This window comes from Plecotus auritus (assembly GCF_963455305.1).
Source record: "Plecotus auritus genome assembly, chromosome: 7".
Classification (NCBI taxonomy): Eukaryota; Metazoa; Chordata; class Mammalia; order Chiroptera; family Vespertilionidae; genus Plecotus; species Plecotus auritus.
This window is the reverse complement of record NC_137774.1, coordinates 125,456,683-125,476,028: the sequence shown is the minus strand read 5'-3', so window position 1 is coordinate 125,476,028 and position 19,346 is coordinate 125,456,683. Positions and strand designations below refer to the sequence as shown.

Below are 19,346 nucleotides of genomic sequence, written 5' to 3'. Positions count from 1 at the left end.
GTAAGGATCAGCTGTGTCTATGCTGGGAGAAGTTCGGTGCTGGAGACAGCCTTATAGGATTAGACTTGCCAAATTGCAATAGCCTCTGTGCTCAGCTTGGATGGGGTGGAGCCTCAGTCTTGGCTTCCTGTCAGCCCCGCCCCTGCGCGCACGTGCGCTTTCAGTCCTCCGCCTTCCCCAGCTCGAGTCTCCGCCTGAGAGTCCAGACTCCCCCCACAAGAGCGTGGGTCCCCAGGGGCTCGCCTGGAACAGGGGTTCACTGCAGTCAGAACTGGGGCACAGTGCCATCAGGAGCCTCTGACTCCCCTCCACCAGGGAAAGCCCGCGGCAACCTCCGCAGCCCTTGTGCGCACCAGCGCGGGCGCGCTTTCAGTCCTCTGTCTTCCCCGGCTCCCGAGTCTCCGCCCGAGAGTCCAGACTCCCCCCACAAGAGCGTGGGTCCCCAGGGGCTCGCCTGGAACTGGGGTTCACTGCAGTCAGAACTGGGGCTCAGTGCAGTCAGAATCCTCTGACTCCCCTCCACTAGGGAAAGCCTGTGGCAACCCCCGCAGCCTTTGTGCGCACCGGCGCTCGCGCGCGTGTGCACTTTCAGTCCTCCTCCTTCCCCGGCTCCCGAGTCTCCGCCCGAGAGTCCAGACTCCCCCCACAAGAGCGTAGGTCCCCAGGGGCTCGCCTGGAACTGGGGTTCAGTGCAGTCAGAACTAGGGTTCAGTGCGGTCGGAGGCTTCCTTCCCCCTTCCGCCAGAAGAAGTCAGCCAGGCTCTCAGCCGCCCTTCCTCTCTGCGCGCACAAAGCCCCTTTGCCGTACCTCCAATTCTCTGTGAGCTTTTCTCCTTCCTTCTAGTTGTAGAATTTTCACTCAGCCAGCTTTCCTGTGGTTCTGGATGGTGTCCGTTCTGTCTTTTAGTTGTAGTTTTGAAATTGTTGTGCGAGGCAGCAGTTTAGGTGTTTACCTATGCCGCCATCTTGGTTTCCCTCCGCCTACAATTGTTCTTAGTGGCAAATCCTGGGTGGAATTCTACCTAGTGGTCTCAACCAAGTGTACTGGGCTCCCACAGCTCATTTCTTAGAGTAAAGGTGTTCTGCTTAGCAATTTTCATACTTAGGAGACCTCCCTTCGGTGAGCTCAGCATATGCTTTAATGACTCAGCAATTGAAACAAGGCCATTTGGATATTTTTCTTCTCTTAGTGTGGACAGCTGAAATGAGCTTGATTGTTAAAATAAGCTCCTTTCCTATGTGAGTTGTGTTTCATAGTAACTAAATAGTGGATGAGAGGAATTGATTCCTGGTAGAATTTCAGTTAATAAATACAGAAAGAATGATAAAATGTGTATATCACCATATTGCAATCCATAATGGAATAATGGATCTAGATTGTAATCATCAATGACAGCTAAAATCATCAGGTCAAAACTAGGGGGAACTTTATACCAGATGAAACAGACTGATAGCACCTGAACCCACTGACCAGCACATCACCGGGACAGACACTTCATGTGCATCCTGATGTGATGCAGTAGGAAACAATCATCTCTTAAGTATCCTTGTAAAACAGCAAACCCAAATTTAAGTAAGCCTCTAGTCCACCTGTTTATAGAAGACACAGGGAATAGAGAAATCTGTTAAACCATATCTCATGTATGCAACCATTCAAATCCAAAATATGGGACAAGGTACAGCCTTGCTGCTCTCAAAGTGGGGTCTGTAAACTAGCAGCTCAAGAGAGCTTATTGGAAATGCAGATTCTTAACCTTCCCCCCCCCCCCCAAGGCCAACTGAATCAGAATCTGCAATTTAACAAGGTATCCAGGTAATTCACATGTGCCTTCAAGTTGGAGAAGCATTGTATGTACAATGACCCTGGTTTTTAAAATAAATAAATAAATGACTAGAGAAAAGCGGGAGGGAACTCTGAATTTGGTATGGGAGGGCATATTATTGCTTTTTGAGCTTACAGGATTGAATGATAATCTTATCAATGGAAAAAGTGATTTTAAAAGTGTGTATTAGATATCCCAAGAAACTAGAAACACCAATCAGAAAGGCTATATGCATCCCTATGTTCATAGCAGCACAATTCACCATAGCTAAGATCTGGAAACAGCCTAAATGCCCATCAGCAGATGAGTGGATTAGAAAACTATGGTACATCTACACAATGGAATACTATGCTGCTATAAAAAAGAAGGAATTCTTACCATTTGCAGCAGCATGGTTGGACCTGGAGAGCATTATGTTAAGTGAAATAAGCCAGGCAATGAAAGAAAAATATCACATGATCTCACTCATTTATGGAAAATAAAGAACATTTTTCATAACCTGATGAACAAAATATGGACACAGAGACAGTAAAGCACCGAACAGACTGTCAAATTACTGCGGGAAGGCTGGGCAGTGTTGGGGAGAGGGGGAATAGATCAACCAAAGGACTTGTATGCATGCATATAAGCACAACAAATGGACACAAGACACTGGGGGGGTGGGATGAGGGCATGTGACAGAGGGTAGGGGAGGCTGGGGGAAGTTCTATGGGGGAAAAAAAGGTATATGTACTACTATATGTAATACTTTAAACAATAAAATAAAATTTAAAAAAAAAAGTATGTATTAGCCCTGGCCTATGTGGCTCAGATGCTTGGAGCATTGTCTCTTACACTGAAAGGTGGAGGGTTCGATTCCTGGTTAGGGCACATACCCAGGTTGCAGGTTCTATCCCCACCTGGGAGGCAGCCTGTCGATGTTTCTCTCTCATATCCATGTTTCTCTCATTTTCCCTTTCTTTAAAATCAACAAAAAACAAACAAACATATCCTTTGGTGAGGGTTAAAAAATATATTTAAAGTGTGTATTATAATCTTCATTACAGTCAAATGCAGAGCTGTGGTGAAAGACCCTTAGGGTAGGAATCCTGTTAATGCAGTGCCAGCTCAGTTGTCACATTATAATGTAACTAGAGGCCCGGTGCATGAAATTCGTGCACGGGGTGGGGGGGGGGTGCGGGAGGTGTCCCTCAGCCCAGCCTGCACCCTCTCCAATCTGGGATCCCTCTCACAATCCAGGACTGCTGGCTCCCAACTGCTCACCTGCCTGCCTTCCTGATTTTCTGATTGCCCCTAACCGCTTCTGCCTGCCAGCCTGATCACCCCCTAACCACTCCCATGCTAGCCTGATTGATGCCTAACTGTTCCCTTGCCAGCCTGTTTTCCCCTAACTGCCCTGCCCTGCAGGCCTGGTCACCCCTAAATACCCTCCCCTGCTGGCCTGATTGCCCACAACTGCCCTCCCTTGCAGGCCTGGTCCCTCCCAACTGTTCTCCCTTGCTGGCCATCTTGTGGTGGCCATCTTGTGTCCACATGGGGGTAGGATCTTTGACCACATGGGGGCAGCCATCTTGTGTGTTGGAGTGATGGTCCATCTGCATATTACTCTTTTATTAGATAGGATAGAGGCCTGCTGCATGGGTGGGGGCCAGCTGGTTTACCCTGAAGGGTGTCCTGGATCAGGGTGGGGGTTCCCCTGGGGTGTGGGGCGGCCTGGGTGAGGGGCCTGTGGTGGTTTGCAGGCCGGCCACACCCCCCGGTGACTCAAGCGGAGGCCCTGGTATCTGGGGTTTATTTATCTTCTACAATTGAAACTTTGTAGCCTGGAGCGGAGCCAAGCCTTCTGCTTGCTCCTTGGCAGCAGCCATTTCTTTTGGGATTTATGTATCTTCTATAATTGAAACTTTGTAGCCTTAAGCGGAGGCCTGGGCCCGCCATGGTGTGTGGAAAGCTTGGCTTCCTCCATCGTCAGGGGCAACCCTAGCCTCCTGCTCTTTCCAGCTCCGTGGCTGCCACCATTTCTGTTTGGATTTATGTATCTTCTATCATTGAAACCTTGTAGCCTTGAGTGGAGGCCTAGGCCGGCAAGGGCAGGCGGAAAGCTTGGCTTCCTCCATTGCTGGGGAAACCCAAGCCTCCCTTCTGTTCTCTGTGGCCGTAGCCATCTTGGTTGGGTTTATTTGCATATTCGCTCCTGATTGGCTGGTAGGCGTGGCTGGTGGGTATGGCTGGTGGGTATGGCTGGTGGGTGTAGCGGAGTGATGGCTAATTTGCATATTATTCTTTTATTAGATAGGATCATGTTTTAGACAATTCAGACATTCAGTACAGGACATTGAGTACTGTGACATCTCTACTGTCCCCGTAGTTGAAGAGAGTACAATTTTATCCTACCTTTAACAATGTTAATTTCAGGTGGTTTTCTCTGAACTTATGTTTTTTTGCTTCAACAGTCCTCCTCAGAGTATTATTGAGCCCATTCCCATTTCTAAAGGGAGGACACTGACCTTGATATCAAGGATCTTTTCTAACATTCAAATTCTAGGATTAAAGAAATAATCATTTACAAGTTTTTGTTGTTGTTAATCCTCACCTGAGGATATTTTTCCCATTGATTTTTAGAGAGAGAAAGAGAGAGAGAAACATCAATGTGAGAGAGGTGCATCAATTGGTTGCCCCCTGCATACTCCCTGACCAGGGCTGGGGATTGAGCCTGCAACCAAAGTATGCCCTTCACCAGGAATCCAACCCACAACCCTTCTTTCCTAGGGCCGATGGGTCCACTGAGCCAAACAGGCCAGGGCCATTTACAAATTTAAAGTATGTATGCCCAATAGTCTTCAAGTTGAATGAAAAAGTAGTGTCCTCTCTTCATCAGTCTGACCTTTGCTTGTCCATGCTTTTACATATATAAGAGATCTTGTTGCCAAACCACAGAGGAGTGGAGAAAATTGCATCAGCTGGCTGTGGAGTGGTGGGGGCAGCATCTTGAAGGAGACCCAGGGTCAGTCTCCACCCAGGGCCTGGGTGAGGTAGTTGAGGCCATCGTCAAGCATGACTACATGTGAGGAGTTCAGGAATCCGTGTATCACATGCTTATTTCTTTACAAAATTTTGCCTTCCAGAAGTGTTTAAATTGGCCATGCTACTTAAGGGGTGGAGCGTATTTTGCTTTAAAATGTTGGTTTTATTTTTCATATGATCCAATAAACCTTACTCCTTAATTAGTGTCTTTCAGAATTTTCCCACATTTCTGGTATAACTAGTTCTAATGGCTGGGAATAAAGGAAGAGGACGTGCTGCTTATACCTTCAATATTGAGGCAGTTGGATTTAGCAGAGGTGAAAGGTTACCTGATGTAGTATTGAAACCACCCCCACTATTTCCTGTAAGTACATTAACAATGAATTCTCACAGTGTGCTTTTTCATGTTTCAGAGAAAATTAAAATTCTATATAGGACTTGAATATATGATATCATTATGATATCCTAAAGTGTAAGAAAGTAAGAGCATGTTTCACTTACCTTTAATTTAAATATTTCTACTGTTCTTCCCTGAACCTTTTTTAGTTTTCTGATTCCTTTCTCAAAATACAGAAAACAAAACTATATACATACATTTCCATGAATATGTTCAGTCCTATGTGAACTAAGAAATATTTTTTTTAATTCATGTATCTTAGATTGCTGTTATTGATATGTTATATTATTAAAATAATATTTTTTAAAAGCAAAGGTTTTACAGTGGTCCTCAGTTCCCATTCTACCAGACTTTGACTTAATGATTTTCTTTTCACCTTGCATCTATAGAATTTAATTTTGCTCCCTACTCTACCATTTGGCCTTTTTTCCCCACTGAACTTTTTCTTTTGCTTATTTCCTATTTTATTAAAGCAAATTTAAATTTTGTTACTGTTTCTCAAACGATAAGTGCTTCTATTACATTTAGTGTTGCTTTTTAAATCTAATGAGTATGCTGCAGGCTTAATTGGCATAATGTCTAATGCTTTCACTTTATAGTTAGTGTAAAAAATAAGCTTACATTTCCAGATGTGCATGTGTTGCATTATAAAAAAATGAAAAAATCATATATAACCAGATACACCTTCCAGGAATCTTTTTCCTATTTCAAAAGGAAAAGTTCTTGTTGAAAGATTTATGGCAGTAGAGGACCTGGGAAAGTATATCTGGGGATCTAGATATATCACATAGGGAGTCTCTACTTTTTGCTCTGGATATTTTTTGCCTTTCCAATATTCACTACAACCAAAAAAAACCCCACAAAGATAAATATCTCAGATATAGGTATAATGCCACTTTATGTTTATTTCTTTTAAAACAAGTTTCTTGTCCATGTGTGGGATAACTTCCAAGCACTAGAACTATTAGTATATACTGTTGTTTTATACATGGAATAAAACTGGAGTTCCTACTACTGCCTAAGAGGCTTTTTGATGTCTCTCTGACCATTTTCCTACCACACTATTCTCTCTCTACCTAGCCTTCCTGGCCTCCTTGTTCCTTCCGGCATTTTCCTCTGCTGGTTTCCCTGGCTGGAGCCATCCTGTTCCCAAAGTCTTTGCATAGATGGCTTCCTAATTTTACCTAGCTCTCTACTCAAACGGGATTTCCCCGAGAGGTCATGCATGTTTATCCCGTGTAGAACAGCCACCTCCAACCTCCATGTACACCCGTCATCTTTTCCTCCACCCAGCTGCATTTTTTTTCATATCACCACTACCCAAAATTACATATTAACTCATTTGTTTACTTATTTTATTGTGTTTTTCTCCCTTAGAATGTAAGTTTCCTGAGGGCAAGAACTTTGACTAGTTATGATGGTATCTCCTGTTGTCTAACCATGTCTGGCTTATAGTAGGCACTCAATAAATTGTTGTAGAATTAATGAATACATTTGGAGTAAAATTTTGAAAATGTATCCTACACTTAGCTTCTGAAACCAGAAATGTCTTTACTATATGCCCTGAGGATCTACTTTGTTATGAATATGTGTGTGGGTGCATGTAATTTTTAAAAATTGAAGATATAGTTTCAAACTCCTGCTTTACAGGTTCTATGGGCTTACAGATTGTTCACTTCTTCAATTTCTTCACTGTAAAGTGGGAAATATTGATGATACTTTCAAATGAGATCACGGATGTTGAATATTGAGTACATCCTAGTCATAGTAACCACTTGCTAAATGATAGCTGCTACTATTTTTTTATGCTACTGCTCCAACCAATACTTCCACCACTGTTGAGGTTAATAGAAAATGAAAGCAGTTACTCTCATTTGGGTGCCTTGATCTTTAAAATATGAAATCGCAGTAAACAGACTATATAGCAAAATGGTTATTTTGTCCTCAGGAAAATTAGGGCCAATAGAAAAATTAACCATCTTTCCTACCTCTAAAATAAGAGCAAATGGGCTAAAAGGTTAAATAGATTACAAAAACTCAACATCTTTTAAGTTAATTGTAAAGCTTATTGCCTATAAAATGTAGTTTTTCAATAAAACTGACATTTTCCAGAATGTAGGCAAAAGGGATATTAAAATATTTATTTTAAAAAATTGTCTCTTAACTTAAACAGGATACAGATTATAAACCAGTGCCACTGAAAACAGGAGAGGGTGAAGATTATATGCTGGCCTTAAAACAGGAGTTGAGAGAAACTGTGAAAAGAATGCCTTATTTTATAGAAACACCTGAAGAAAAACAAGGTGCGTATTGGACTCTGATTCTGTGGTTCAGTGCAAACAGATGAAACAATGCTTTGGCACAAGATATATGATCATTTAGTACTGACTGATTTGAGTTAGTCAGGAATTATCAACTACCTTGAAAAAAAAGTGTATTTTAGGTTTATTTAACAGAAAATATATATTAAAATTTTTGATATTTTACTTGTAGAATTACCTTTCACAAGTTTTATGTATTCAGTAAAAATTATGAAAAACAAAAAAATATTTAAAAAGTGAAAATCATCTGTAATGTTTATGTCTAGATTAAAATATTTTCTAGTATATTCCAGAATTTTTCTTCTGTATGTATATTCTTTGTTGTTGTTGCTAATCCTCACCCATTGTATGATTTTTAGAGAGAGTGGAAGGGAAGGGAAGAGACAGAGAGAGAAATATCAATGTGAGAGAGAGTTGTAGATTGGTTACTTCCCGCACACTTCCTGACTAGGGTGCGGGATTCAGCCTGCAACCCAGGTACATGCCCTTGACTGAACTCGAACACGAGACCGTTCGGTCCGAGGGCCGGCGCTCTAACTACTGAGCAAACCAGCTAGGGCTGCATGTGTATTCTTTTTATAAAATTGGATTCATATTACTTTGTATCTCCCTTTTTTACTCAGTAGCATATTATTAGCATTTTTGCTTATCCTTGGTATTCTTAGGAAATATGATTTTTAATGACTACGTGGTATTTCATTGTGGATATAACATTAATTGTAACTGATGTCCTGCTGTTAGATTTAAGGTTGTTTCTATTTTTTTTTTCTCATATATAATGCCATGATTACTATCCTTAAATGTAAATCTTAATGCAGGCCTCTTATTATTTCATATTTTGGTTAAAAATTTTAAATGCCTTAACTATATTTTAGCTTATTATTTATATAGAATACAAAACACATATTCATTGGTTATGCTAAGATCAGAGAGGAGATTGAGTTGGAGAAGGGTTGACAGTCTCAGACAGGAAGTGGGAAGTGCTTTTAGAGGCAGGGAACCCATTCCCGAGTGGTTATTTAGCAAAGTAGATCTATATTGATTTTCAGTTTCTGCCCTTGAATGTTGAAATTAGAGAGATCGATATCATTCTTGAGTTTTCAAAACATCATTAAAACATGAGAAATTCATATAGTATCAGCACATTTCATTAGTAATAAAAATGCATTCCATTTTCCCTCTCTCTGGAAGCTAGAATTGGCTAAGAGTCAAGAAGGAAGTCTTGTAAAGTAATATTACATGTGCTTGTAATTATAAGAAGCCTTTTAGACAGGTTCATTTAATTCTTTCAAAATATAACTGCTTGAAGTTACATAATGGTTTGATAAGAAAGAGATAATTTTACCTAAAAAAGTACTGAATTTTCTTACCTCAACATACTGAATTTTTTAATTTTCATGATTTTGTTGCATACTTTTATTTCTTTGAGTTGAAAATAGAATTAAAGCTCTCATATTAAACATATTAAAAAGTAACACTAAATGAACTAATAAATATTCATTCTTATTAGAAAAATAACAATGTAGGGTATACTTTAATCTTTTCAAAAATTAGTCTTTTTTGCTCAGCTGGCATGGCTAAGTGGTTGAGCCTCGACCTATGAACCAGGAGGTCAGGGTTTGTCCCTGGTCAGGGTGCATGCCCGGGTTGCAGGCTCGATCCCCAGTAGGGGGCGTGCAGGAGGCAGCCAATCAATGATTCTCTCTCATCATTGATGTTTCTCTCTCTCTTTCTCTCTGAAATCAACAAAAATATTTAGTTTTTAAAAATTAGTCTTTTCTCCAGACTGCAAAACAAATTTATTTAACTAAATGCGCTTGGTATTAAAGCACATGTCTAATTTAAAAGTGTGTCATATCATTAAAGTATTCATGCGAATCTTTTAGACAGGCACATTAAGAACATAATTTCGTTGCTGGTTTCTGGGAGTGGTTGGTTTGTACCTGGATAAAGAGGCTTTTTATCTTTTTTTTTTTTTAAGAGACTCTTTATCTTGGATAACTGCATAATAAAATATCTAAAAATATAAGGAATCTTTTGCTTCTGTTTTTTTATTCAGGAGAAAATTTGTATAAAATTTTCTAAATTAATACAAGTACATTCTCCTTGATATACCTCTTTCCTGATGTAATCTGTTTTTTTAAAAAAACTGTGGTTGAAAATAACGGTTTTTAAAATATAAGCATACATATGTTTATATAGGTTAATATAATATTATACACAAACACACACACACACACACGTTTATATACTATACACACCATAAATGAAAATGAATTGGCCAGACTGAATGGAAATAAACTGTCAGAAGGAGATATATTCTAGATACATCACTGCACCTTTACCAGTCTTCTCCCATAACTTGCCACCTACGTGCTTTAGGAAAGAGATACTTATGGACTAATGTAAAAAACTAAATTACTAGAGACTAGAACAAACAAATAGGCAGGATATCGCAAAAATTCCTGATAGTCAAGTTGCTAGTGGCTTGGGGCACTGAGATTTGTCACAAAGAACTGGGGTACAGAATAAACATTTAACTTGGTGATGTCTTCAAAGTTTGTTTGTTTTCAGGTAGAATTATAGAAGTGATTGGTATTTTCTTTACAATGAAGTTTATTATTTTTATAATAAAGGAAAAGCACAAATGAATTTTATTGAATTTTAGCTGCAAAGGTACACAGAGATCATCTGGTCCAATGGTTCCCAGCTCAGGTTCCTGAGCCACTGGGGAGTTCTGGGTAGATATAGGAGTGACAGAGGAGATGGTTTTGTATGCTATTTCAGAACTTAAAGCCAATTGGAAATTATAAGTTTACCTGCGATATGGCCATAATGTCTTTTACTGAATAAATGGAATTTGTTTTATTAACTCTTGATATACCATTAGGCTCCATGTGACCCTATTTTAATTTTTGAGTTTCTTTTTGAGCAGTTCTTACTATATGTAATAACTGGTATTCGTAACTTTTATTTTTTCATAGAGATCTTCAAAAGGACAAGAGAATTTACTTTACAATTTTTTTAAGTACACCTCTTTTTTTAAAATGTTATTTAAAACATTTATTGAGTCATTAATAATATAATCAATACTATCAATTCATTAACATTGCATTTATAACCAACAACACTATAACTCATGCCTGAAGGAAGATATTTAATGCATGCATTTTCTTTGTACGGCACATTACAGCCCATGTTGACTATTATTTTACTCTGTTTTTAAGAGTTTGGCTTCTTTAAATTTCACATATAAGTCATACCATACAGTATTTGTCTTTTTCTGTCTGACTTATCTCATTTGGCACAGTGTCCTCAAGGTCTGGTCATCCATTCCTTCTTTCTTTTGGCTGAATAATATTCCATTGCATATACGCTACATCGTCTTTAGACATTTATCTGTTAATGGATACTTAAGTTGAAAAGCACCTCATTTTTTAAAAAAAATTTTAAATTTCTTTATTGATTAAGGTATTACATATGTGTCCTTATTCCCCCATTACCCCTACCTCCCATTCATGCCCCCACCCCCCTGTTGTCTGTGTCCATTGATTAGGCTTATATGCATGCATATAAGTCCTTTAGTTGATCTCTCCCCCTTACCCCCACTGTCCCCTACCTTCCCTGAGGTTTGACGATCTGATCAATGTTTCTCTGTCTCTGGATCTGTTTTTGTTCATCAGTTTGTTGTTCATTATATTCCACAAATGAGTGAGATCATGTGATATTTATCTTTCTCTGCCTGGCTTATTTCACTTAGCATAATGCTCTCCATCTCCATCCATATTGTTTCAAATAAAGCACCTCATTTTTTATTAGCATTACCATATCAGTTCATTTGACATTTTTATTAATCTAAAATACATTTGGGAATCTTAGTGATCTTATTTTTTCTGCCTTGAAACATTTTGGTGTTTCATCATCGTAGATTTATTTCATCATTCATCCATTACTCCCCACTATGAAAAAAAAAGACTAAAATATAAAAAAAAAATAGAAGAATGATAAAATTGCATAGGATTATGCAATATTGGAATAAATCATCAATCACTATTACATCACCCTTTAGTTTTCCTATTGTGTTGCCTAAAGTATTACATTAATTTTTAAGAAGATATAAGAGAAGTCTGGAGAGACCATTGTCTTTGTAGTTCTGTTTTTGTTTTTGCTTTCATAGAATTCAATTGAGAATTTAAATTTTTTCTGCTCATAATGGCAAAGAGAAGAAAATTGACAGGAAGGTGTTTCCCAATTACTAGACAAATCAGAAGATGAATGCAAAGAGACAGAGATAGCAGCTCTCTGGTTACTAAGGATGAAATTGTTTATATAAACAAAATTTCAGACTGTCTTCATTTGATGATATCCTAAGTGGATTTTCTCAAACTCAAGAATCAATGAGTAAACAATATATTTTTAAGGATAAAAAGGAAATATGGTATTCTCATGTAGTTAATCTTTGAAAAGCATGTATTTACATAATTTTTGTGAAAGGAATTTGGAACATCCTGTTTGCTAAAATGACATGTGACCATGTATATATATTTTTTATGATATTAATATACCAAATTTATTTGATGTAGTTTGTAACTGGACAAATGCTGAAGGGAAAAACAAAGATGATTGAAAACAAATAGATTATGTAGAAATTAAACAATTTAGTGGTTTATGTTAATTGGTGATTATAAATTTAATAATGAAAACGTTTTTGTAATTATAGACCAAAGAAGATAGCTGGCTCATCCTTTCTTCAACAAAAATGTGAGCCATCAAAGTTTTTTTTTTTTTTAATATTTTATTGATTTCTTACAGAGAGGAAAGGGTGGGGATAGATAGTTAGAAACATCGATGAGAGAGAAACATCGATCAGCTGCCTCCTGCACACCTCCCACTGGGGATGTGCCTGCAACCCAGGTACATGCCCTTAACCGGAATCGAACCCGGGACCCTTCAGTCCGCAGGCCGACGCTCTATCCACTGAGCCAAACCGGTCAGGACAGCCATCAAAGTTTTTTAAAGTATTATATTTTGACTAGAGGCCGGTGCATGAAATTCGTGCACAGGGGGTATGTCTCTCAGCCCAGCCTGCACCCTCTCCAATCTGGGACCCCTCAGGGGATGTCCAACTGCCCGTTTAGGCCCGATCCAGGTAGGGCAGCCGGACATTCCTCTCACAATTCAGGACTGCTGGCTCCCAACTGCTAGCCTGCCTGCCTTCCTGATTGCCCCTAACTGCTTCTGCTTGCCAGCCTGATCACCCACTAACCACTCCCCTGCCAGCCTGATTGATGCCTAACTGCTCCCCTGCCAGCCTGGTCACCCCTAACTGCCCTCCCCTGCAGGCCTGGTCACCCCTAACTGCCCTTCCCTGCAGGCCTGGTCACCCCCAACTGCCCTCCTCTGCCGGCCTGGTCACCCCTAACTGCCCTTTCCTGCAGGCTTGATCGCCCCCAACTGCCCTCCCTTACAGGCCTAGTCCCTCCCAACTGCCCTCCCCTGCTGGCCATCTTGTGGCAGCCATCTTGTGTCAACATGGGGGCAGGATCTTTGAACACATGGGGGCAGCCATCTTGTGTGTTGGAGTGATGGTCAATTTGCATATTACTCTTTTATTAGATAGCATAGAGGCCTGGTGCACTGGTGGGGGGCAGCTGGTTTGCCCTGAAGGGTGTCCTGGATCAGGGTGAGGGTTCCCTTGGGCATGGGGTGGCCTGGGCGAGGGTCCTGTGGTGGTTTGCAGGCCAGCCACACCCCCTGGTGACCCAAGTGGAGGCCCTGGTATCTGGGATTTATTTATCTTCTATAATTGAAACTTTGTAGCCTCGAGTGGAGCCAAGCCTCCTGCTCGCTCCGTGGCGTTAGCCATTTTGGTTGGGATTTATTTATCTTCTATAATTGAAACTTTGTAGCCTTGAGCAGAGGCCTGGGCCCGCCAGGGCAGGCGGAAAGCTTGGCTTCCTCCATTGCCGGGGAAACCCAAGCTTCCTGCTCTCTCTGTGGCCGCAGCCATCTTGGTTGTGTTAATTTGCATACTCGGTCCTGATTGGCTGGTGGGCGTGGCTTTTGGGTGTAGCAGAGGTACAGTCAATTTGCATATTACTCTTTTATTACATAGGATGGTGGAACTATAAGAAGAATTGGAAATAATAAGTTGGAACCTATTAGATATGCATTTGTAATTAGAATCACTTAGATAGTGCAAGTATAAGAAGAATTAGAAGTAGTAAGTACTTACTAAAGATGCATTTGAAATCTGGAATCAGGATATTTATTAAACACATGTATTCAGAGTTTGTGCATCAGAATAGACAACTGATGTATAGTTAGCCGCACTCAAAGAACATTGCCATTTTAGGTAAATATACCTTCAAAACCAAAAAAATAATGAAATATAAATTTGAGTTTACTTTAATTTTTTATTAAAATTTCTGATAATTTTTATTCTTTTTAAATAACAGCTTTATTGAGATAAAATTCACTTTTTAAAGTATACAGTTCAGTGGCTTTTAGTGTAGTCACAGAATTGTGCAACCATACTACTAATTTTTATAAGCTTTTTATCATTCAGAAAATAAACCCTATAATCAATAGTATCACACCCCCATTTTCCAACCCATAGCATCCACTAATCTGCTTTGTCTCTAGTGACTTGTCTGTTCTGGATATTTCATATAAATGAAATAATATGTTTCCTTTTGTGACTGGCTTCTTTCACTTAGCATGTTTTCAGGGTTTGCCCATGGTATAGAATGTATCAATGCTTCATTTTTTTAATGGCTGAGTAATATTCTATTTTATGTATAGACCACATTTTGTTTACCCATACATCAGTTGGCAGATACTGGGGTCAGCTCTACTTTGGGGCTGCTTGAGTAATTCTGCTTTGAACATTCATGTATACATTCTTATGTGGACATAAGTCATTTCTATTGGTGGGTATATATCTAGGGTCATATGTTAACTCTATATGTAACATTTTGAGGAACTTCCAAACTGTTTTGCAAAATTTTGCACATTTTTCCATCACCAACAATGTATGAGATTTTCAGTTTCTCTATATCCTTGCCAGCATTTGTTATTGTCTTTTTGGTTCTAGCCATCATACTAAGTATAAAATGGTATCTAATTGTGGTATACATTTGAATTTCCCTAATGACTAATGATGTTCAATATCTTATCGTGTTTTTTGTCCATGTATATCTTTGGTGAAATGTTATTCAAATTATTGGCCTCTTTTTATTTGGATCCCAGTACTATCTCTTATTTGTCTGTAAATTATTTGAAAGTAATTTAAAAATATAAAAAAAATGGTTCATTGAAAGCAGGTAATAACTGTTTTTCTTAGTATACTGTGGATTAATTTTTTTTTCAAAATATGGAATCTTTTGTAGAAAATTATAAAATGCAAATGCTGGAAATCTCTCATTTTTGCTGACTTCTCTTTATAGATGAAAAACTTGAGAGCAAGATTAATGTCAAACAGTTAAATACCTAGAAAAGCCTGGTCTCTTAGTCTCAGATCTGCTTTAGCTATCTTTAGTTATCTTTGTCTAACGCCATAGTCTTAGTATTATTTGGAAGCATTTTCTTAACATAGAAAAAAATCATTACATATTTGGGCCTTGATTTTGTGGCAAAGTGGGCAAAGCAGAAGCAAGAGACACAGTTGTGACTCATCCATTTTTGGCAAACTCAGAAGATATCTGCAGAGTTCTCAGTAGTTGGCATGAAGGCTTTCAGCTTGCTCATTCACGGCCCCATCGAGTCCAACCTCGCCTACTCCTATCCTTTTCCTCACTCTCCTCCCCAATGGGTTGTGAAAAGTAGCTAATTGAGAAGCCTAACTGAATGTGGTGGAAGTGAGCAAACAGCCCTCCATCCCTCTGAGGTACTTAATACATCGCAGTTACACCAGGTTTACAGATTAGGAGCTGGAGACCAGTGTCAGCAGAAGAAATAGAAGATGCTGAGCAGACCTCCTTGCCCTTGTATGTAAGTGGCTTCCTGACATGTCTTTTGGCTTTTGTGAATATCCTCAGAGATGAGTCAGGTTGTCTGATTCTAAGAACTATAATTAAAGTTTAGGTTTCTGCTCAATTCCAGCCATTCATACGCAGCTGCTTCTTGACACTTACTTAAATACCTAACGCTCATTGAACTCTTCAATATGTGTTCAGGGATACATTATGTACAAATGCGGGAAACTCCCTGAATGTGAAGTAAAAGGTATCTGGTGTTTTCAGTTATTTTAAATGAATGGCTTAAATTCAGGCTTATTCTTGATTTTTCTAATGAACACTTTTAACATTTTTTTCTAGATATTGACAGATATAGTAAAAGATATATGAAGGTATACAAAGAAGAGTGGATACCAGGTAATTATAAAACTGAGAATGTTAAAATAATATTTAATGGCTATTTTTCCTGCACCATATTTTCGTAGGACAAATTTTCTATTTCACCATAGTAAAATAGAGTCTATCTCTTCCACAATTAATTCTTAATGTATGTCTTATAAAAACTAAGATGAAAAGATTTTTATACTGTAACAAGGAAGAGTTGAAGTATTTTTGTGGAAGTTCTTAAAATACTATATCTATACCTGTATCTATATCTATCTATATATATATAAAACAATAAAAGCATAATATGCTAATTAGACTGGACATCCTTCTGGATGACCTTCTGAATGAAGCAGGGGCTACAAGGGAAGCCCGGGACCTGGGTGCCTGTCGGCAGCCAGAGGGGCGTCTGGGTCCCAGGTGCCAGAGGGAAGCTGCTGCCGGCAGCCAGGGGAAGGAAAGCCTACTCTTGCACGAATTTTGTGCACCAGGCCTCTAGTATATGTGTATATATATATATATATATATATATATATATATATATATATATATATATTTTAGGACTTGGCAGACCTATTTGGGTTTTCCATTTTAATTTGCCACAATCACAGTTTTAGTCTGTAGTACCAGTAGTACTCAGTTCTGTGCTCCTGAGTGATTTGATAGCTTTTGAAGAAAGAATAAATCTAGTGTTAAGGGTTTTTAAGCTAAGCTCATGGATTTTCCTTTTTTTCAAGTAGACATAGACTATTTTTAGTTGTTAAGATGCCTTTTCTAAAGAACCATACCCATGAGGGTTTTTTCCCCTACAACATTCATAAATTTGCATTGGATATAGACAAGGTGGAAGGGGCTGGAGAGATCTCATCCAGCTCATTTATGTTGCAGATTAAAAAAAAAAGTTGCCATTGAAATGAAGTGACCTGTCAGGGTGACTTGGATAGTGCTACTAGAACACAAGTTACAGAGGCAAAAGAAGGCCCTGGCACTTAGGAGAGAGAGGAGTAAAGGTTAATATGCCTGCGAAGAAGTGGAGGGATCAGGAAAGGCACAGAGTGAGAGCATGCTTATGCTAGGTTTATTTTTAAAGGGGATTCTATATATTGTTTTAAAAACTTTTTAATCAACAATTTATTATGAGTAACTTTTCATATCTATTCATTCCCAAAACTTTTTATGTAGAAAAATATTCTTCTATACTTTTCTTGTTATGAAAATTTCTGTTTTTAAAATCATTATATAAATCCTATATAATAAAAGCCTAGGTGGTGTGATGCCCTTGCGTGACATCACCACAAGATGGCCACCACAAGATGGTTGCCACAAGATGGCCACACGCACAGTGAAGGTGGGGCCCGGTGGCCGCTCCGTGCGGTGAGGCTTGGGGGTCCCGCGGCATGGAGGAGGCGGGTCCCGGTGTCTCCGCTGCCATGCATGGAGGAGGCGGGTCTGGCGGAGGAGGTGGGTTGTGGCAGGAGAGGGCAGTTGGGGGTGATCAGGCTGGCAGGGGAGGGCAGTTGGGGGCAATCAGGCCGGCAGGGGAGGGCAGTTTGTGGGTGATCAGGCCAGCAGGGGAGGGCAGTTGTGGGTAATCAGGCCAGCAGGGGAAAGCAGTTGTGGGCGATCTGGCCAGCAGGGGAGGGCAGTTGTGGGTAATCAGGCCAGCAGGGGAGGGCAGTTGGGGGTGATCAGGTTGGCAGGGGAGCAGTTAGGCGTCAATCAGTCCATCAGGGGAGCGGTTAGGGGGCAATCAGGCTGGCAGGCAGAGCGGTTAGGGGCAATCAGGCAGGCAGGCAGGCGAGCAGTTAGGAGCCAGCGGTCCCAGACTGTGAGAGGGATGTCCGACTGCCGGTTTAGGCCCGATTCCTGCGGGATTGGGCCTAAACCGGCAGTCGGACATCCCTGAGGGGTCCCAGATCAGAGAGGGTGCAGGCCCGATTGAGGGACAACACCCCTCCTCCCCCGCCCGTGCAAAAATTTCGTGCACCAGGCCTCTAGTGTATTTTTAAATAGCTGTTAAAAGAATGTTGTAGACATTTTATAGCACTACTAGAGGCCTGGTACACGAAATTCATGCACGGGGGGGTGGTGTTCCTCAGCCCAGCCTGCACCCTATCCAATCTGGGACCCCTTGAAGGATGTCCGACTGCCCGTTTAGGCCCGATCTCAGTGGGACTGGGCGTAAATGGGTGGTTGGACATCCTTCTCACAATCCAGGACTGCTGACTCCCAACTGCCCTCCCCTGCAGGCCTGGGTCCCCCCCAACTTCCCTCCCCTGTAGACCTGGGTCTCCCCCACCTTCCCTTCCTTGTTGGCCTGGTCTCCCCCAACTGCCCTCCTCTGCCAGCCTGGTCACCCCCAACTGCCTTCCTCTGCTGGCCTGGTCACCCCTAATTCCCACAACTGCCCTCCCCTGCAGGCCATCTTGTGGCGGCCATCTTGTGTCTTGGTGTGACGGTCAATTTGCATATTACTCTTTTATTAGATAGGATTTCAAAGCTATTTTAATGAACACTTTTTCTTCATGGGAGAAAGTACATTATTGTGATATTTTGATACCCACGCTAAATCTGCACAATTTGATATTAAGAAATTTTATTTTCATTGCTTGAGCAACTCTTGTATTTTTGAAATAATTATGTCCAGTACCACTAATTTGTAGAAGGAACTGCAATTTTTGTGTTTCTTTTTTTGTACATACAGATTGGAGAAGACTCCCAAGAGAGATGATGCCAAGGAAAAAATTTAAAAAAGGTATATTGACTAAAATAATAATCCAGGTAGGAAAAGGTTATTGCTTAAATTCTATCTAATGTGAAATGGTCAATCTGAAGCTACACTTAGTGTTCTGAATGCTTTTTCTTAAAATAGACTGACATTTTTATTATTTTGCTAAAGCTCTTTTTGTTGATTTTTTTTGTTTTATTTTCTTAAATTATGGAATTTGATGGGATAGGAAAGACTTTTCAATTATGTAGACAATTTTATTTGAAAATTTGTAAATGGTTATAATGCCTGATTTTTCATTTTTTAGTTGAAACATTTGGAATTTGTAAAATTTGGGGATTGGTAGAAGAGAACTTTATGTACATAAAATACCAAAGTGTAAGTTTCTGTTGTGTTGCTTTCATAATTCCATTGAGTAATTAATTGTTGAGAATCTACTTTTGCTGGACACTGCTAAGAGCAATAAAATAATGAGTGAAGTGGGAATAATCCTTGTCCTAATGGAGCTTACATTAGTCACAACATTAAAAACAAAAACCCACTGTCCTCATTGAGAGGTCAGGGAAAAGCTTTTTGAGGAGATGGAATTGGACTCCAGGTTCAAGAATGAGTAGGAGTTTACTAAGATGAGGTTCGGGGAGGGATTTGGAGAAAGATCTGGTTTGAGAATGAAAATCATAAGTTAATTCAAAGATAGTATTTAAGGGTTTG

At 39.9% G+C, this 19,346-nt stretch overlaps 1 protein-coding gene across 2 annotated transcripts in view; it reads left to right on the top strand.

Moving 5' to 3' along the window:
- POLR3G (RNA polymerase III subunit G) overlaps positions 1 to 19,346 on the top strand; it is a 41,310-nt gene that overhangs the window by 6,361 nt on the left and 15,603 nt on the right. For both annotated transcript variants that reach the window (XR_013961301.1, XM_080681933.1), the window contains exons 2-5: positions 5,052 to 5,211; positions 7,418 to 7,547; positions 15,884 to 15,940; positions 18,612 to 18,662. Coding sequence is in view for 1 of the 2 variants with exons in the window: in XM_080681933.1 (XP_080538059.1) it covers positions 5,095 to 5,211; positions 7,418 to 7,547; positions 15,884 to 15,940; positions 18,612 to 18,662 (355 nt within the window). In the remaining variant the exon portion in view is untranslated. The remainder of the gene's footprint in view (positions 1 to 5,051; positions 5,212 to 7,417; positions 7,548 to 15,883; positions 15,941 to 18,611; positions 18,663 to 19,346) is intronic.